The 16,480-nt window shown below is 40.5% G+C and overlaps 1 protein-coding gene across 1 annotated transcript; it reads left to right on the plus strand.

The window, feature by feature from the left end:
- The first annotated feature begins 1,387 nt into the window (after positions 1–1,387).
- On the plus strand, positions 1,388–16,328 carry hhipl1 (HHIP-like 1). Its single transcript, XM_014977741.2, has 9 exons — positions 1,388–1,710; positions 5,873–6,519; positions 6,611–6,754; positions 6,829–7,157; positions 12,053–12,179; positions 12,414–12,559; positions 12,640–12,721; positions 15,352–15,434; positions 15,531–16,328. The coding sequence occupies exons 1-9, from the start codon at positions 1,417–1,419 to the stop codon at positions 16,094–16,096; spliced, it is 2,418 nt and encodes an 805-aa protein (XP_014833227.2). The 5' UTR covers positions 1,388–1,416; the 3' UTR covers positions 16,097–16,328.
- Positions 16,329–16,480: the final 152 nt, after the last annotated feature.

Raw genomic sequence — 16,480 nt, forward strand, 5'->3', positions numbered from 1 at the left:
AAAAGGTGGCGCTATACGCGGATGATGTGTTGGTATACATAAGTGAACCAAACACATCACTGCCTACATTGTTTCAGAGCTTGAGGAGCTTTGGTGAATTTGCAGGATATAAACTGAATGTGAAAAAAACACAAATATTGACATTTACTCATAATCCACCAAATTCTTTGCGTGCGGAATTAAAATGGGACGAAACCGTATTGAAGTACCTTGGAGTTCTGATCCCCAAAGATACAACCACTATAGCCAAGTGTAATTATGAAGATCTTCTGACCAAAATTAGATTAGATATACAACCATGGACTGTCACCCCCTTCGTGAGGTTAACCCAAAGAATTGAATCTATCAAAATGAACCTACTGTTGAGAATTTGTTTGATTTAACCAGGATTTACTTGGGACTTATTGTTTCTAATATTGTAGTCTAGTACCGGTGACTATTTGAGTTGCAGTTACTTGGTTAGCATTTTTGATAGTTGGTGTCTGGTTCGAGGCGGACTGTTTGTGCACCTTTGCCAGTGTGGAGTGCATGTCCCATGGTCCTTTGCAACAAGTGAAGGAGGAGCCTGGAGTTGTGACGGAAGAAGTGCGTCTCCCGCCGAAAATGAGCTGTTAGCATGTTAGCTGAGTTCCAACTCTCTGTCATGTATTAGTACGTATGATTCATTCATTCTTAATCCATTAAAGTTAATCTAAAAATCCACCTGACTCCTTTTCGTCATTAAATCAGTCGAATATACAACACCTAGTACCAAGATTTATATTCTTGTTTAAGCCCTACCAGCAGAAATTACCAAAAAGCAATTTGTAGAGTGGCAGACAATGCTTTCCAGATTCATATGGCTTGGAAAAAAGCCAAGAATTAGATTTAAAACACTACAGCTTTCAAAAGAAAAAGGGGGCATGAACATACCACATTTAAAGAACTACTTCTATTCTGCTCAAATTAAGCCACTGATAAACCTCAGCAATCCCTCATACCCAACATGCATATAGCGATGGTAGAGAGAAAGCACCTCTTTGTCTATGTCACTTACTAACTGCTCCTCTCTCCTCCAAAAGTTCCAGAAAAAAAAACAGAATATCACAAGTTTTCCATATTGCATATACACTGTGTTTTTACTTCCTAATTAATTTCTTATTGTTATGCAAAGTTCTTCCTGCAGTATTCTTTGCTGAGTTTTTAAGCGTCAGGTTTGCTTGTTGTTTCCTGCTGGAAAAATGGATCCTGTGATGTTTCCAAAGCTGAACCCTTTGGTCAGCCTGACAAACAGTCCATATCTTGTACGGGTTGAGTGGGATCCCTGCAGTGTGCAGCTCTGTGCGTCACCTGGTCACTGAGTTCAGAGCAAAGTCCAACCTGACAGGAGAAACCAGAGCTGCTCTCCCCACCTCAGTCTTCCCTCCACTCACCATCATGCTGCAGAGTTCTGCTGGAACTCCGGGCCAACTGGGGCTCCGGCTACAGGCCTTTGTGTGTGTGTTGTTCCTGTGTGTGACACCTGCAGCGCTTCACCCCCAGTGTTTGGACTTTAAGCCCCCCTTCCGTCCAGACAGAGATCTTGAGTTCTGCATCATGTACCGGGAGTTTGGCTGTTGCGATCGCCAGAAGGACCAGGAACTGATGGCCAGATATTACCGGATCATGGAAAACTTCACTGAGAGGGGCCACAAGTCCTGTGCGGGCTTCGTGTTGGAGCTACTCTGCCAGGTAAACGTCCAGGACAAAGGTCAACAGAATCACACTGCGTACATGGGCTTCATCTTAATGCATGCGAATGTCACTGAAACTATATTTTACAAACTGTATTCAAAAGGGAAAATAAAATTATATAAACTACAAACTTGAATGACTAGGATTTCTGGATTTACATTTTGACAAGACATAATTATGTTTTGTTTTGGACCAGAAATGTAAGGATTAGAGTTTTTCTGTGTGTTTAAGTTTCTGTGTCAGTTGAGTCTTTGTGTTGTCCTGTCTTGGTTGTTCCCAGCTGTGTCTCATTCCTTGATTATCCCCTGGGTATTTAATCCCACCTGTGATTCTGTGTCTTTGTTGGGTCCTTGTCATACGTCCTGGTTTGACTGTTGTTGCCGTCCATCGTGTTGCCTGTTTGCTACCAGTTGATGAGCCTTTGCCTTCCGCTGTCACAAACAATCAGAGCTATAGAGACAGGACTACAGAGCTTGCATTTGAAGCTTATCCCAACACAGGGCAGACTGTATACTGTGATGGTGACATTGGTGTCTTTAAAGACCTCCTCCAGGATTTTTGACACCTTTGACCATTGCAATCGGTCCAAGCCGCAGCCGATTCTGTGGGGGGAGAGACAAGGTAAAACATACGGTTTAATTATTCCCGCTAAATAAGAATTAAGGGGTATTTATTATAGTAGTTATTTATCTACAGTAATTCCTACACACTGGGGTATTGAAACCCTGTTGACGGCGTTTTGTAAGCAGTGATATTTCATATCTTCCAGACTCTGTCTTAAGCTGACACATGTGGCCTTGTGGCTGCTTTTTTCTTTGTGATCTGACACACATAACAGGATACAGTTATAAAATTGAACAACGAAGCAACTTTCTGGTCCTGCAGTATATTTTACCAGACAGTAGATGAAACGTGGTCCGTATGCCAGGACAGCACACTGCCCTGGCAGCTTCTCTATTAGGGCGTACATACAAAGTGCATAAACATGAAACGTTGTTTCGTGTTTTTGTTATTTTTATTTATTTATTTAACAAAGACTTGTTTTTTTTTTTTTTTAGTAACTAGTCTGACTCACTCTACTCCTTTAACTCTGAGACTCGTCCAAACTTCTTCTTGAACATCACAGCTATGCCGGCGCTCATTGGACAGTCTTCACTGATGCAACGGGCCACGGATTCATCCTGCAGGCAGGAGATCAAATCTCCAGTCATGTACTTCAATACCCAGTTGGTTGATCGGTAGAATTTTTTAGTTTTGCACATCTTCATGCTTTTCTTCAACAACTACTGTTAAGGAAGAATATTTAAAAATAGGTTAACTTTGGAAAAAAGTTGTCTCTCTCTCTTCCTCTGATCCCAGGTCCTCTCGGCGGGCCACGTATAGCCACAAGGAAAACAACAATGCGTGTTGACGTCACAGAATTACAGAATTTAATCCAATATAAGACAATGCATAAACTTAGAAGTAAGACAATGCACAAACTTACACCAGAAACTGCAGAACAACGGAGACATACATTCATTTACCTGACATAAATGGAAAGAAGGAAAGAAAGAAAAGCAAAGATGTGCAAAGACATCTTTGGAGAGTTGCAAGGGCAAATCTGATTTGTTACTTCTGTGTAGAAAGTTTTATCCTCTTGTATTTAATTTATTCAAATAAGGCGTATCTTTGCTCCTCCAACCAGGAGCTATCTCTGACCCTCTATCTGAAGCCAGAAACCCCTGCCGTGTTTACGGCCTTTCACAGATGAGTGTGAAAAGCTACAACTTCCACTGTATTGTTTTCCCACACAGACAAAAGGCAGTTCAAACGATCCTAGCAAACCATCTGCTGGAACTACAGTTAAATTAAAGGTCAAAGAGCCAGAATACATTACTAATTTCAAAACCACAATTAGGGCATTTGAGTCAAGACATGTTAAGTTTTAAAACTAGCTTATTTTAAATTTATTTTCTCAACACTACTTGGTGAGAAATCATGAATGCCCCCAGAAAAAAATTACAATAGGAGCCGCCACCCGCTGCGGTCAGAGGTGTTAAATTCATTAACATTTAAACCCCCCACTCACTGGCCCCCCACCCCACCCGCCACCAAATCCGGAAGTCCCGCCCTCCTGTCAGCTTGACGAAAGGGTGTGCCTAATCTTAAAAACGGAAGTCCCGCCTCAAAACCGGAAGTCACGCGTCCAAAACCGGAAGTCCCGCCCACCTGTCAAATTGATTTATGAAAGGGTGTTCCTAGTGTAGCGGTTGGTAACAGGAAGTCAGAACCACACCGGAATTAGGTATCAGGATAATTTTATTCCTGTTCAAAACAAGAACATTTTAAACAGCAGCTCCTGGGCTCCGGATTCTCCACAAACACCCTAACCAACCAAAAGAAAAAAAATAAATAACCACGTTGATACAGAAAACTTGATGGATGTCACCAATGTGGGAGACAAATGCCCAGCACAGTGCTGCGCTAAACATGAACAGTTAAACAATATATATAACATGTGAGTTTACAACATATTTTTTAGAACATTTTCAATATGTTAATACACAAATGAAAGACAACTCTGTACACTGACCTCTCCCCAGCGCAGTTTGGGCAGTGGGAACACACAGGATTTAACGCAAAAACAGGAAGTAAGAAAATAAGAAAATCCTTCGTTTTTTACAATTAAAAAAAAGGAAAACAAATATTCATAGATGAGGATGGCTTTTTACACCCTAGGAACCAAAAATGAAAGCAAAAATAAAACAGAAATAATATATAACAGACATGTCAATTCAAAGAAAATTAGTTTTGAGAAGGTTCATAAAGAAAAATAAGAAAAATAAAATTAACTCTGCTACACTGTGAAATGATTTAATAACGGTCATTAACAATTTTTTTACATCAGCTAAAGTGGAACACATAGCATCAGTTATGAATGTCATTAAGTGTTATTACAGTGTCATTAATATCATCTCTTACCTCAAGTAAAGTGAAACAAGTAGCAGCAGCTATAAAGATGTCATCTCTAGTGTAATAAAGCTTAATGAAATCTTTATTGCTTGTCCTACTTGTTTTGCTTTATTTCAGGGAGTGGAAATATTAATAATAAATATTAAAGCTTTTGCTAGTGTAATAATTAAATCATTATGACTGCTATTATGACAAATTTATGTCAGATCATAATATCTTGGTAAATAAGTTGTCATAACGACAACATTTTGAAAAATGTCAACTTTGTATTAAGTGTCATTATTTACCGAATGACACTTTATGACAACAGTCATAAATATTCATGAAGACTTAGTGATGTTCATGACAGGTGTTATGTCATGTTAACAGTGGCATGACAGTCTTATTCACCCCCTTCACATAAAGTGTTACCCAAAAACTTAATATAATTCGAATAATTAAGTGAACCTAATGCACTGTTTGTAGCATCCCAGTTGAAAAGATGGTCTCTCAAACTGATGTTTCACAAATCTTTATTCAACAGCCTTTGTATGTGAACACGCCGTAAGAGCTACAAAATATAAAAATAAAATACCATTAGTTACTCAAACGGTGTTGTTCTAACCTTTTCCTTAACATTTGAATCCTTGTCTTATGTGCTATAATTGTTTCACAATACATTTATTAAACTCTAAGATTCCTGCATCATACAATAAAATACAATGTATCTCAACTGTTGAAAGTTAACCAAATATTAGCACCATCTAGTGGCAAAACACAACCATCACACCCAATAGAGAACTACACTTTTATTTACACATCAAAACCTTGTTCCTCCGACCCGTGGGCTTCACGTTACCACCTTGCCTTTTCAAGCCCTTTCAAAATAAAAGTGTCAGCTGCAAAACAACTACTACTTAGTTACACGAGGAAACAAAAATACTAATAAGGTTATTTACACCGTTTAATAACTAGGATCAATGGAAATGTTTCTGTGATTGAATTGTTTGTAACACATTCAAGATATTTTTGAATGCTTTCAAAAGCATTTGATGATTAAAATACTAGATCCTAGAGGAAGCAGCAGTAATACTGCAGTCTGGTACCGACGGGTTCTGTTAGGAACATTCGGACCAATCGGATCATAAGTGATCTGATTTTTTTTTTTTTTTACCTTTATTAATCATCCCTCATTTAATAATTTTTCTCCATCTTTTGATCTCAGGAGTGTTCACCGTTCGCAGCTCACCTATTTGATGCTGAGGATCCCAGCACCCCGCTCCGGACCATCCCAGGCCTCTGCCCCGACTACTGCTCCCAGTTCTGGAACCAGTGCCGCTCAATCATCCCATTCCTGTCAGATTACACACCTTTAAAACAGGCCAAAGATGATCAGAATCGTTTCTGCAAGCTTCTAGAGCTGGATGATGCTGATTATTGTTATCCTCACCTACTCAGCAATCATAAGCTGAACCAGAACCTGGGCAGGGTTCAGAAAGATTCTGATGGTTGTCTGCAACTATGTCTGGAAGAGGTGGCAAATGGTTTGAGGAACCCACTGGCTATGGTTCATGCCAATGACGGTATGCATCGGTTCTTTGTTGCAGAGCAGGTGGGACTGGTGTGGACTTACCTCCCTGACCGATCCAAGCTGGAGAAGCCATTTCTGAACATCACCAAGGCGGTGCTGACATCATCATGGGAGGGAGATGAGAGGGGCTTCCTTGGAATCACATTTCATCCCAAATACAAATACAATGGCAAACTGTATGTGTACTACTCAGTGGAGGTTGGCTTTGATGAGAGAATAAGGATAAGCGAGTTCAAGGTGTCAACCAATGACATGAATCTGGTGGACCACACGTCAGAACGGTAGGTATGGACTGACCTGCACTCCAGAGTGGAAAACATCTGAATTTTAATGTTTACAGAATAAAAGTATTACTGAACTGTTTCTCTAAAGGGTAATTCTGGAGATTGATGAGCCAGCATCCAATCATAATGGAGGGATGCTGCTCTTCGGAGATGATGGCTACCTGTACATTTTCACAGGAGACGGTGGAATGGCAGGAGATCCATTTGGAAAGCATGGGAATGCCCAGAACAAGCAAGTACACAATGGTGCAATGAAGCCATGCTTAAAGCTAAAGTTTGTAAAGTGTAACTCTGTAAATGTTCCAGGTCTGCCCTATTGGGTAAAGTTCTTCGAATTGATGTGGACAACAATGATAAAGGTCCGCTGTACAGAATCCCCTCAGACAACCCATTCATCCACGAGCCTGGTGCGCGCCCAGAGGTGTACGCTTACGGCGTCCGTAACATGTGGAGGTGCTCGGTGGACCGGGGAGATCCACATACTAAAGAGGGGAAGAGTCGGATCTTCTGCGGCGATGTCGGCCAGAACAAGTATGAAGAAGTTGACATCATCGAGAAAGGTTGTAACTATGGCTGGAGAGCGAAAGAGGGATTCTCCTGCTATGATAAGAAGCTGTGCACCAACAGCTCACTAAGTAAGAATGCTACATTACCCTGCTTTCAGATATATCTGCACTGTTGGCAGGATGGATTAGATAAGCCAGAGGTTCCCAAACTGTGGGGCGCGCCCCCTAGGGAGGGCGCCGTGTCATTGCAGGGGGGGCGCAGGAAGCAGTCTGGATGAAAACAAAAAAAAAAACATGAACACTGTATGCGCTGGGGTTTTACCTTAGAATGGCCAACTCTCTGTTATTCCTATATCAATTTGATACAGTAGAGGCTTCCACACTTCCCATATCTGTGTCCTCTGTCACTTTTGTCAGCAGTTAAAACTGTTTAATCCATTGTTAACATGTTGTAACCTGTTTTTCCGAGCCGCCTTTAAACGCAACATGAGCGCTACGACGCTCGCGCTGGGTTTCCACCTGTGAAGGAGACCTGCTGCTGCTGGGCGGAGCTACGTAGGTTTGTGTTAGAATCACGGCAGCAAACCAGCAAAGAACTTTTCACAGTTTTTCCCTCCAAACTAACCGACTGAGTTGAGTGAAGCTGTTGGATGCAGGTAATGTTAGCTAAAAGATGACTAGCTAACATCAATACAGAACCTTAAGCTTAACAAGCACCTTGTAGGCTACCGATGTTGGTGTCTATTTTCAGCTACGTACATTCATTCATTTTGCCCCCCAAAAAGTCGATCCCCCCCCCCCTCCCCCGTCGTTTCAACCAGACAGCCATTTGTAAATCCATAGGGGGGGCGCAGAAGAAAAAGTTTGGGAACCACTGAGATAAGCTATAAAAATGTTAATTCAGCCACAAATTGAGTCAAACTGACTCTCCATTCAACAGCAGAAAAAAATATTTGCAGCTGTTGATGTGCTTTTCAACAAGCTCAGTGTGAAGTCCATGTTGAAAATAGACTTCAACATATCTACAAAAACTCAAAAAGCAATAAGTCATTATCCAAAACTCTTATTTTGACCAAAGTGCACACAAAACTCCAGGTTAATACACACAATGCTGTATTAATTGTGCTAGTCATGCTAACACTTATAATGATATGAAAAGTTAAACCATGGTTGGTCTTAAAATCTTGCTTCTGCTCTGTCACATACAGCGTGATGTAGTTTCCTCTCCTAATGTAAATAATTATTGGAATGACTTGCTGGTCTAATATCCTCTGGTGTTCCAGTTCTTGGAGAGTTCTCCATCAGCAGGTCAAAGTTCAGATTGAGATGATAAATGAGCCAGAATATTCTGATCAATTTATGCATCATTGGAAGCCGTTAAGGAAAAATTAATGTACCCAGAAAATGTTGGTGTGAAAAGCTCTGACAGAGTTTCAGCTTTGACTTCCACACTTCACATGTTCTATACTGAAAACACAGAAGAGGTGTGGCAATATGTTCAAGACAAACTGAGATTCTGTTTTTTAAAAGCTGCAACTCTGGACATATACTCCAGGTGGCAAAGCAGAAGCATAGTTGAAATAAAGACGCAACATAAACCATAAATTCAGTCATGAGACTTTAGAAACCAAAGACCAACATAATCTATGTTTCATGTTCTTTTATTACTTTAGCTGTGCAGCATTTTGATCAAAACATTATGCTACAGTTTATGTTTTTAAATGTGCAACAGCAATCATCTTGATTTGACTAACAGTCATGAGACTAGAAATTAGATTAGTCACAACAAAAACAGTCTCCAGACCATCTGTGGAGAGGAAAACATCCCCGCCAGTTCAGCCCGACGTCAGAGCATGATGCTCAAAGAAATGACCAGAAGACCCAAAGCGCCGCCTCAGGCTCAATAGGACTCATTTAGCAGGGTAAAGGTTAAACGTCAGAACTATGAACCAGGATGGGTTAGGGTTAGAAGGGTCAAAAAAAAAAAAAAAATTTCTAGACACAAGATGGCTGCCAAACTGCGCTTAGCAAAGACAAAACTTGAGGAACAAGATCCTCTGGATAGAAAAGACCAGAGTGGAGATGGACAGAACTGTTTTTAACCGGAAAACTAGTAGAGATAATTAAATCAAGTTTAAATAAGTCAGCTTAATTTGTAGAGCACATTTCAGCAATGAAGCAGTTAAAAGTGCTTTATATCATAAAACCCCAAAAAACTATTGAAACAGACATCTTTAACAAGGCTGTACTGGTGTCTAGCCTGACACCAGTACACATTTTGACTTAAAGCAACAAAACTCAGGAGTGTTTTCAACAAACTGAGACTTGACTAAACATCTACAGACAGAAGCAAATCCTTTAGCAGTTTCTAACGCCTATAGAGAGGTTCTGCAGACCAAGGGCCTCATGTATTAAACACTGCACAGCTTTCATTGTTAAAACTGGCATGCAGACAAATTTAGAAAAGTGTGGCACACAAAAAAATTCAGATGTACAAAGCCGTGTGTACGCACCTTTCCTTTATAAATCCTAATTTGCAGGAAACAGCAACTGCTGGTCCGCATGTTGCCGTCCATAAAAACATCTTAATGTAAATTAGCATAAATACCCTGAAGGCTGCCGCCACCTGAAGTTGTAACCATGGCAATGATGCTCGTTTTTGGTAGTTTAAGAAGTTCTAATTAAAATTTTATTTAAAAGGTGCCTGGAGGACACATAAGATCACCTTACAAAAAAATGAAAATAATAAATTTTAAAGAAAAAAATCCAAACAGAAAAGTAAAGCAATGCTTGTTTGAACAGCAGAGCGTTGAGCCAAGATTTAAAGACAGAACGCGTCCAGAGTCCTTTGAGTGGGAATGTGTATTAAATAGAGGAATCATGTTGAACCAGCCAACGTGACACTACATCACAAAGGAGATGCTTTCTTTTCATAATAGGGACTGTGTGGATCTGGCCTCCAATTTAGTGAGAATCTATTGAATATCAAAGTGCAAAACTTCAACATCCAGGTGTAACGTAGTTAATATTGTATAGAATTCCACTTGTCATTATTTCCCAGTTTGGGTTCATGTGAGGGGTGAAACAGCACCCCCTCCTGGTGGTTGGCAGGGTTAAATATAGTGAAGACAAACATCTCGTTGCCAGTTCATGAGAGATGGGCGCGAGGCAGGTTCACTGAGTTTAACGCTCCAGTAAAATGCTATGTTAGCTTGTTGCTAACATGAAATGCTGTCCCTCGTAAGGTGCTGAACCTGATTCCTGATCAGTCCATATTCTGTTTCGCACAGATAAACAACGTGTGACCTTGGGTACAGCTTCAGAACCTCTTTTTACCAGATCACACAGATAAGTTTGTAAAAAAAGGACAGAGGCACTGCTGCAGATTACAAACAGTTTATTAAATTCAAAAATGTTTCATGAGCAAAAATAGTCAATTTATTTTATCATACCAAGTGACCACACTAAGAGTGGAAGTCTAGGCTGAAAAATAATTAAAACCCAATTAGATAAAAAATTTGACTGTTTGGGGGAGGAATAATAATAAAGAAAACACAAATACAACTAAATGTACCAAAGTGTTCCCAAACAAAAGCACTCACACAAAAATTCCTAGTGAATACAAAGAAAGAAAAAAACGAAAAAAATAAAAAATGTTGAAGTTTTGCACTTTGATATTCAACTAATGTTTGGACTTATAGGACCATTTCTGACATTCTTTCAACATTAAGCACTTTTTGACTATGTGTGCTTGAACAACCAGCAAAGGCCTAGTTAACTACCAGGGTTCTCAGCAGCTGACAAGTAGTAAAATGGCTCCAAGTTTAGCAAAAGATAAGGAAGAACATAAGATATGTCATGTATTCCCTTTAATCGCGTCTTACCTATGATTGTATCCAGATGTTTCTCGTTTCCTCGTCATCTATGTGTCTTGAACCTTAGCTCTTGGTTTGTTTCTCACTGGATCCTTGAGTCATTTGAATGCCAGTTTTGGGAATAGCATCATTCACCTGTTTAAACCCACTGTGTCTGGTTTTGGTCACGGCTTGACTGCAGCATACTACCTCACTCTGGACTTTAGTCATCCTGCTCTTCTTGCACATAACAAATCATGACACTTTCTTGTGTTAAGGAAATAAATAAGTCTTAACTAAGGTGAAACACTGAGTCAATCAATAATGAACCAAAATGTATTTTAATTATTATTTTATTAAGAAATTAAGCAAAGAATATGAGCAACGACTCCCCTGGTTAGTCCAGGGAAGTGAAGAAAAGATGAAGGTACATGGCTTTTAATATCCACCAGCCCTCTTACAGAGATGGAGCAAAAAGGAAAATCCCACCAGTTTCAGTTTACTTCACAACTTTGGTATTTGCACTTGCAGACTGTGACCCTGGATGGTTCAAACCCATTTCGGAAATACCCTTTCCAGCAAGCTGCCTCCAACATGGAGGGTGCTTTATGGATAAAAGTGATTGCTTGATTGAAATAAAATAAAGTTTGACATAACCCACACCATGCCGAGGGCCGTGATGAGGTTCTGCAGACTGCTGGATCATGGGAAGAACTCAGGTTTCAAAAAACTCCTGCTTTGTGTTAGACAAATGGCGATATGTGGAAATTGATTGTGATGGAATCAATCAACCAATCAATTAATTTTACTTATAAAGCATCAATTGACCTAAAAGCAGCCCAAAATGCTGTGCAGATCAATAAAAACAAACCCACAAAAACAAACAATTGCCCACCCCTCATGGAAGATGCACAAACTACGCAGAAAAGATCCAATTCAGGAAATGCAGTTAAAAAGTCGGGTCTCTGCGCTTAAAGACAACATTTTCTGCAGCCATCAGGTTCTCTAGCAGACCGTTCCACAAACGGGGGCCATAACATTGGAAAGAAGCCTCACCTTCAGTGTGAGTTCAGACTCTGGGACTGTTAATAGTCCGGTGCCAGAGGACCTCAGGGTCTGCAGCTCTTAATCTGTTGCTTTTCAGTCTGGTAACATGAAGTTTCTTCACAGATGACGTGCTGCCCATCTACGCCTACCCTCATAGGAAGGGCAAGTCAGTGACAGGAGGATACGTGTACCGTGGCTGTGAACACCCCAACCTGAACGGCATGTACATATTTGGAGACTTCATGAGTGGGTGAGTTTACCAGGCAAACATTGGTCTGTGTCACAATGAGCTGTAAAAAGATGGAGATAACAGCTTGTTTTGGTGCTCATGTCACCTGAATGTATAACGTTAACATCAGAAAGGAATCAGGGAAGTAGACCAGGCTTATTCAAACCTTTTGTATCATTTAAAACCTTCTACAGAGGTTTGAGATGCAGCAGGGAATCAGTGTAATATTCACTATGAGGTTTTTGCTTGTTTTAGGCGTCTGATGAGCCTAAAAGAGAATACAAACTCAGGAGAGTGGAAGTATAATGAAATCTGCATGGGAATGGGCCTCACATGTGCCTTTCCTGGACTCATCAACAACTACTATCCGTATATCATCTCCTTCGCTGAGGATGAATCTGGTAACAGATTAACACAACCTTAGCCACAGGCTGCTTTTCACAGCTTTTAGTGATTTACTGGCTTTTTATGGGTCCTGCAGGCGAGCTGTACTTCATGTCCACAGGTACACCGAGCGCCACGGCTCCTTCGGGAGTCATATATAAAGTGGTGGATCCATCAAGGTGAGTCACGTTTTACTCTCGTCATTTGAAAAATAAAATCTTCCTGCAGCGTCCACAAAATAACTTCCCTTCATGGGAATTTATTTGTTGGAAAGGGGATTAATCAGAGACATGCTTAACATCCTTGGATTAATTTTTGACCTTTGGGGGGAATCTGTTATTTCAGGTGGAAGTTAGGGTTCCAAGCTGTCCAGTGTTTCAGATGTCAGCTCAGTCAAACTCAGTTCAGACATGGTAGTCCTGTTATCAATACGGCCTCCTCTCTGGTTTCATTCAGCTTATTAATATTGAATACCAGAAAATGATGCAAGTTAGCTTTTACACCTTAGCTTAGTATCTGGGTATGTTTGGCAAATTTGAAATCAGGATCCAATGTCAAGCAATGTCTTCAGAGACGTTAATAGTTTCCCAGTTGATCTTCAGGTTTGAATCGTCACTGAGGAGAAACAGGTGATGCAAAAACAACAGAGTGGAAATATGCTTCTTAATTTACACATTCTTAAAAAGTGACAACTATCAGCTATAAAATGGTCATTACATTTTCAAATACTGTCAAAATAATTTCTCCATTTTAAAATGATGAGGCTCCTCATTGGTTTTTGTACAAAAACCTGGTTCAGCGACTCGCGTCGCGTCAAGAGTGGGATGGAAAGTGTCTTCTGTCACCATGTGGTGTTCTTTAAACAGTTTCTCTGACTGGAATCATTTAGTTTCCTGAAAAGGATCATATTAAAGTGGAGACCAATGGTGAGCAGAGTATAAATATAATAAAGGAAAAGACTTACAAAAAAATCCACAAGAACTGGAACAAAAAACTGTTGCAGATTTTATGTTCAGCAATGAATCAATTCACTGAGGAGCTTCAGAACTGAGATGTGATGAGTGACATGGAAAGTAGGTGAGGCTAATCAGTGGGATGCAGAACAGCTGGGGAGAATCTCAGCAGGGGACAGAGGGAGGAGACTCATTAGAGAAGAGGAAGCACCAAAGCTGCTGAACCAGAACTGTTCCATCCGTGTCCTTACAGTCCTCACCGGGTTCTTCTGAAGTTCTGCCTGCAGGCTTCTGGCGTCCTGCGACTCTCGGCTGTCTGCCTGGTCCAACATTCTTCTGTCAAACAGTTGAATCTCCTCTTCAGTGCAATGAGGGTTAGGGTTAGAGACACCTCTAAAAGTTGCGGGACTCCGGCCCTTAAGGCCTGGAGTTGCTCTCTGCTGGTCTACAAGTTGGGATGAAATGAAACCGTGATCTGAGAATCAGCTTGGCTTCCTTCCAAAGGGTGCCTGACTGTTTTACAAAGAAAACATGCAACACAACATAAAATTACATCAAGAGTTACAAACAGGCAACGCATACACTGATGATGACTGATTTTAAATAGCTTGGACATTTCAAGACCTGATTGCTTTGGGTACATATGATTTTTCCATCTGTTTTTTATAATCCTGGAAATCTAAACCTCAGTCCAGAGGAAGAAGCTCCAGGTGAACATGGTTTTGATTCTGGTTCTGACTGTGGAAACTCTGAAGATAACGATGCATAGAAGGATTCTTAAGAAAATCAAGAAAATGCTGGCCCATCTGGACCATCGTCTTCATCAGACCGCTCTTCAGCAGCACAGTGCCTTCAGTCAGAGGCTTTTTTAGATTCGCTGTAAACACAGACTGCTACAGAGATCTTTCCTACAAAAAATCTCTGTGGGAAAGATCTCTTCCTACACAGAAGGAAGAGAATTCATTCATTCTTTATTAATTTGAAGAATTAATTAGTTAACACGTTTCATTTCCTGTTGGGATCAATCAAGTATTTTTGAATTGAACTGAATTAACGAGGCACGGCGAGGCGTCAGTATTTTACAACTTCATTGGTGAGATTTGCGAACATTTGATGAACATTGAGTTGTTATGTACTGTCTGGGTTCTAATCAGTGTTATGGGTTCTCTCTGTTTTCTGTTTTGTATTTTAAGCTTTGCATAGTTTTGCGGGTTTTTCATGAAAGGCAAAGGCATAGAAAATTAGATTAGTCTATAGATAAAATTAAAAATCAAAATTCTACATAAATACCCTAATAAAATGGACCAGAAGAAAATTGCTCTGCTGAATTTTGTTTGCTCTGAACAATATCTGTGGGAATCACTGAACATCAAAGACCTTTGTTATGTTGGACTTCATTCATTTTCTCTCTGTGCTCCACCAGGTCCGTTTGCCAGTTCAGAACTCGACCAGAACCCCTCAGTGTAAATTACCTTGAGAAATAATGAGATTTGGTTATAAAGAGACTTTAATGTGGAAAAATGATCAAGTGTTACAAGCCATACATGTCATCCAAACAGATCAGAACCAGAGTTACATTCACCGTCCAGCGCTGGTCCACTGAGCTCCTGATGGACGGAACCAGGCGAGGCAAAGACTAGAGTTTAGCTTTTTATTCTTCTCTGCTGTCTGTTCCCTCCCCAAAAGGAAGTCTGATCACTTTCAGTCTGTTTACATATGACTGCCGACGGTCACACATAAACATGGTCATGTAAGCTGCAGTGTGTGTGTGTAAGCAGATACAAGAGGCTAAAAGAGACGGAGGAAACGACAGAATCCATAACATTATTTAGCATTTAGTTTCTGGTGCTTTTCAGACGTGCTCCACCAAGACGTTGCCACTACGAACCTCTTCCTGTCAGAGTCAGAAGTAACCTCATCCAGTTTGTTCCGCAGGAAAGTAAGTCCACCTTCAACACTAATAGAACCAAACTTTTTAATTCTCCCTTTTTAATATGTTTTTTTTTTTGGCATGTTCTATATTGTTGTTCATCAGCTTTGATCGGGGTTGAATTGCCAGCCGAAAACACGTCTGAAGCCGAACCCACAAGGACCTACGAGTTGCTTCTGGACCACCTGGATCGTCTCAGTGAAAGAGAACAAGACCGGACCACCCCTGCTCCCATCAGAACCACCAGATCACCCCAAAGTCCGAAGAGGAAAGGCCGCGGTCGGAAGGGGAAAGGCAGGTCCAGAAGCTTGTCTGAGCTTCACAACGGAGTGGTGAGACTGGTCAGGGATGAATTCTTGCATGGAGACCGTGGACGGGTGGAGATCTATGTTCACGGGGAGTGGGGTACCGTGTGTGATGACTTGTGGTCAATAAAGAATGCCGAGGTGGTCTGCAGACAGCTGGGATTCAAGTACGCCCTAAAAGCAGCCAGGAATGCTGAATTTGGAGAAGGAAAAGGACTGCGGATCCTCTTGGATGATGTTCATTGCAATGGCACAGAGTTCAACCTGTTGAACTGCACACATGCTGGAGTGGGGAACCATAACTGCGCCCACTATGAAGACGCTGGAGTGATCTGTGGAAACTCAAAACCCTCTGCAGAAGCCTAGAAGCTGGCAGCAGAAATAGACAAATGCTTCAAACTAACCAAACTAAGTGCTAAAATCAAGTCACGATAAAATGCTTTGAATTGTCAAATTGCAGCTTGTTCAGCAGAATAAATTCATATCAAGTCATCTTGAGGTTTTAGATAGAATGCAATATATGGATTCAGTTCATTTTTTTCTTTTACTTTATTGAACATGTCAAGTTACAATAAAATTACAACAATGCAATAACAAACATTTAAGGAGTGGGTAGAAGTATAAACTTATTAACCTCCAGGCAGAAACATCATAAAATGATCTCATCTTGTTTATATTTTATAAGTTCACCTTCATTTTACTTCCTGATTCTTGATTAATGCAGTACACTCATTGATATATTAATCATAG

This window comes from Poecilia mexicana, unplaced genomic scaffold (assembly GCF_051168715.1).
Source record: "Poecilia mexicana isolate PSO_F unplaced genomic scaffold, ASM5116871v1 scaffold_23, whole genome shotgun sequence".
Classification (NCBI taxonomy): domain Eukaryota; kingdom Metazoa; phylum Chordata; class Actinopteri; order Cyprinodontiformes; family Poeciliidae; genus Poecilia; species Poecilia mexicana.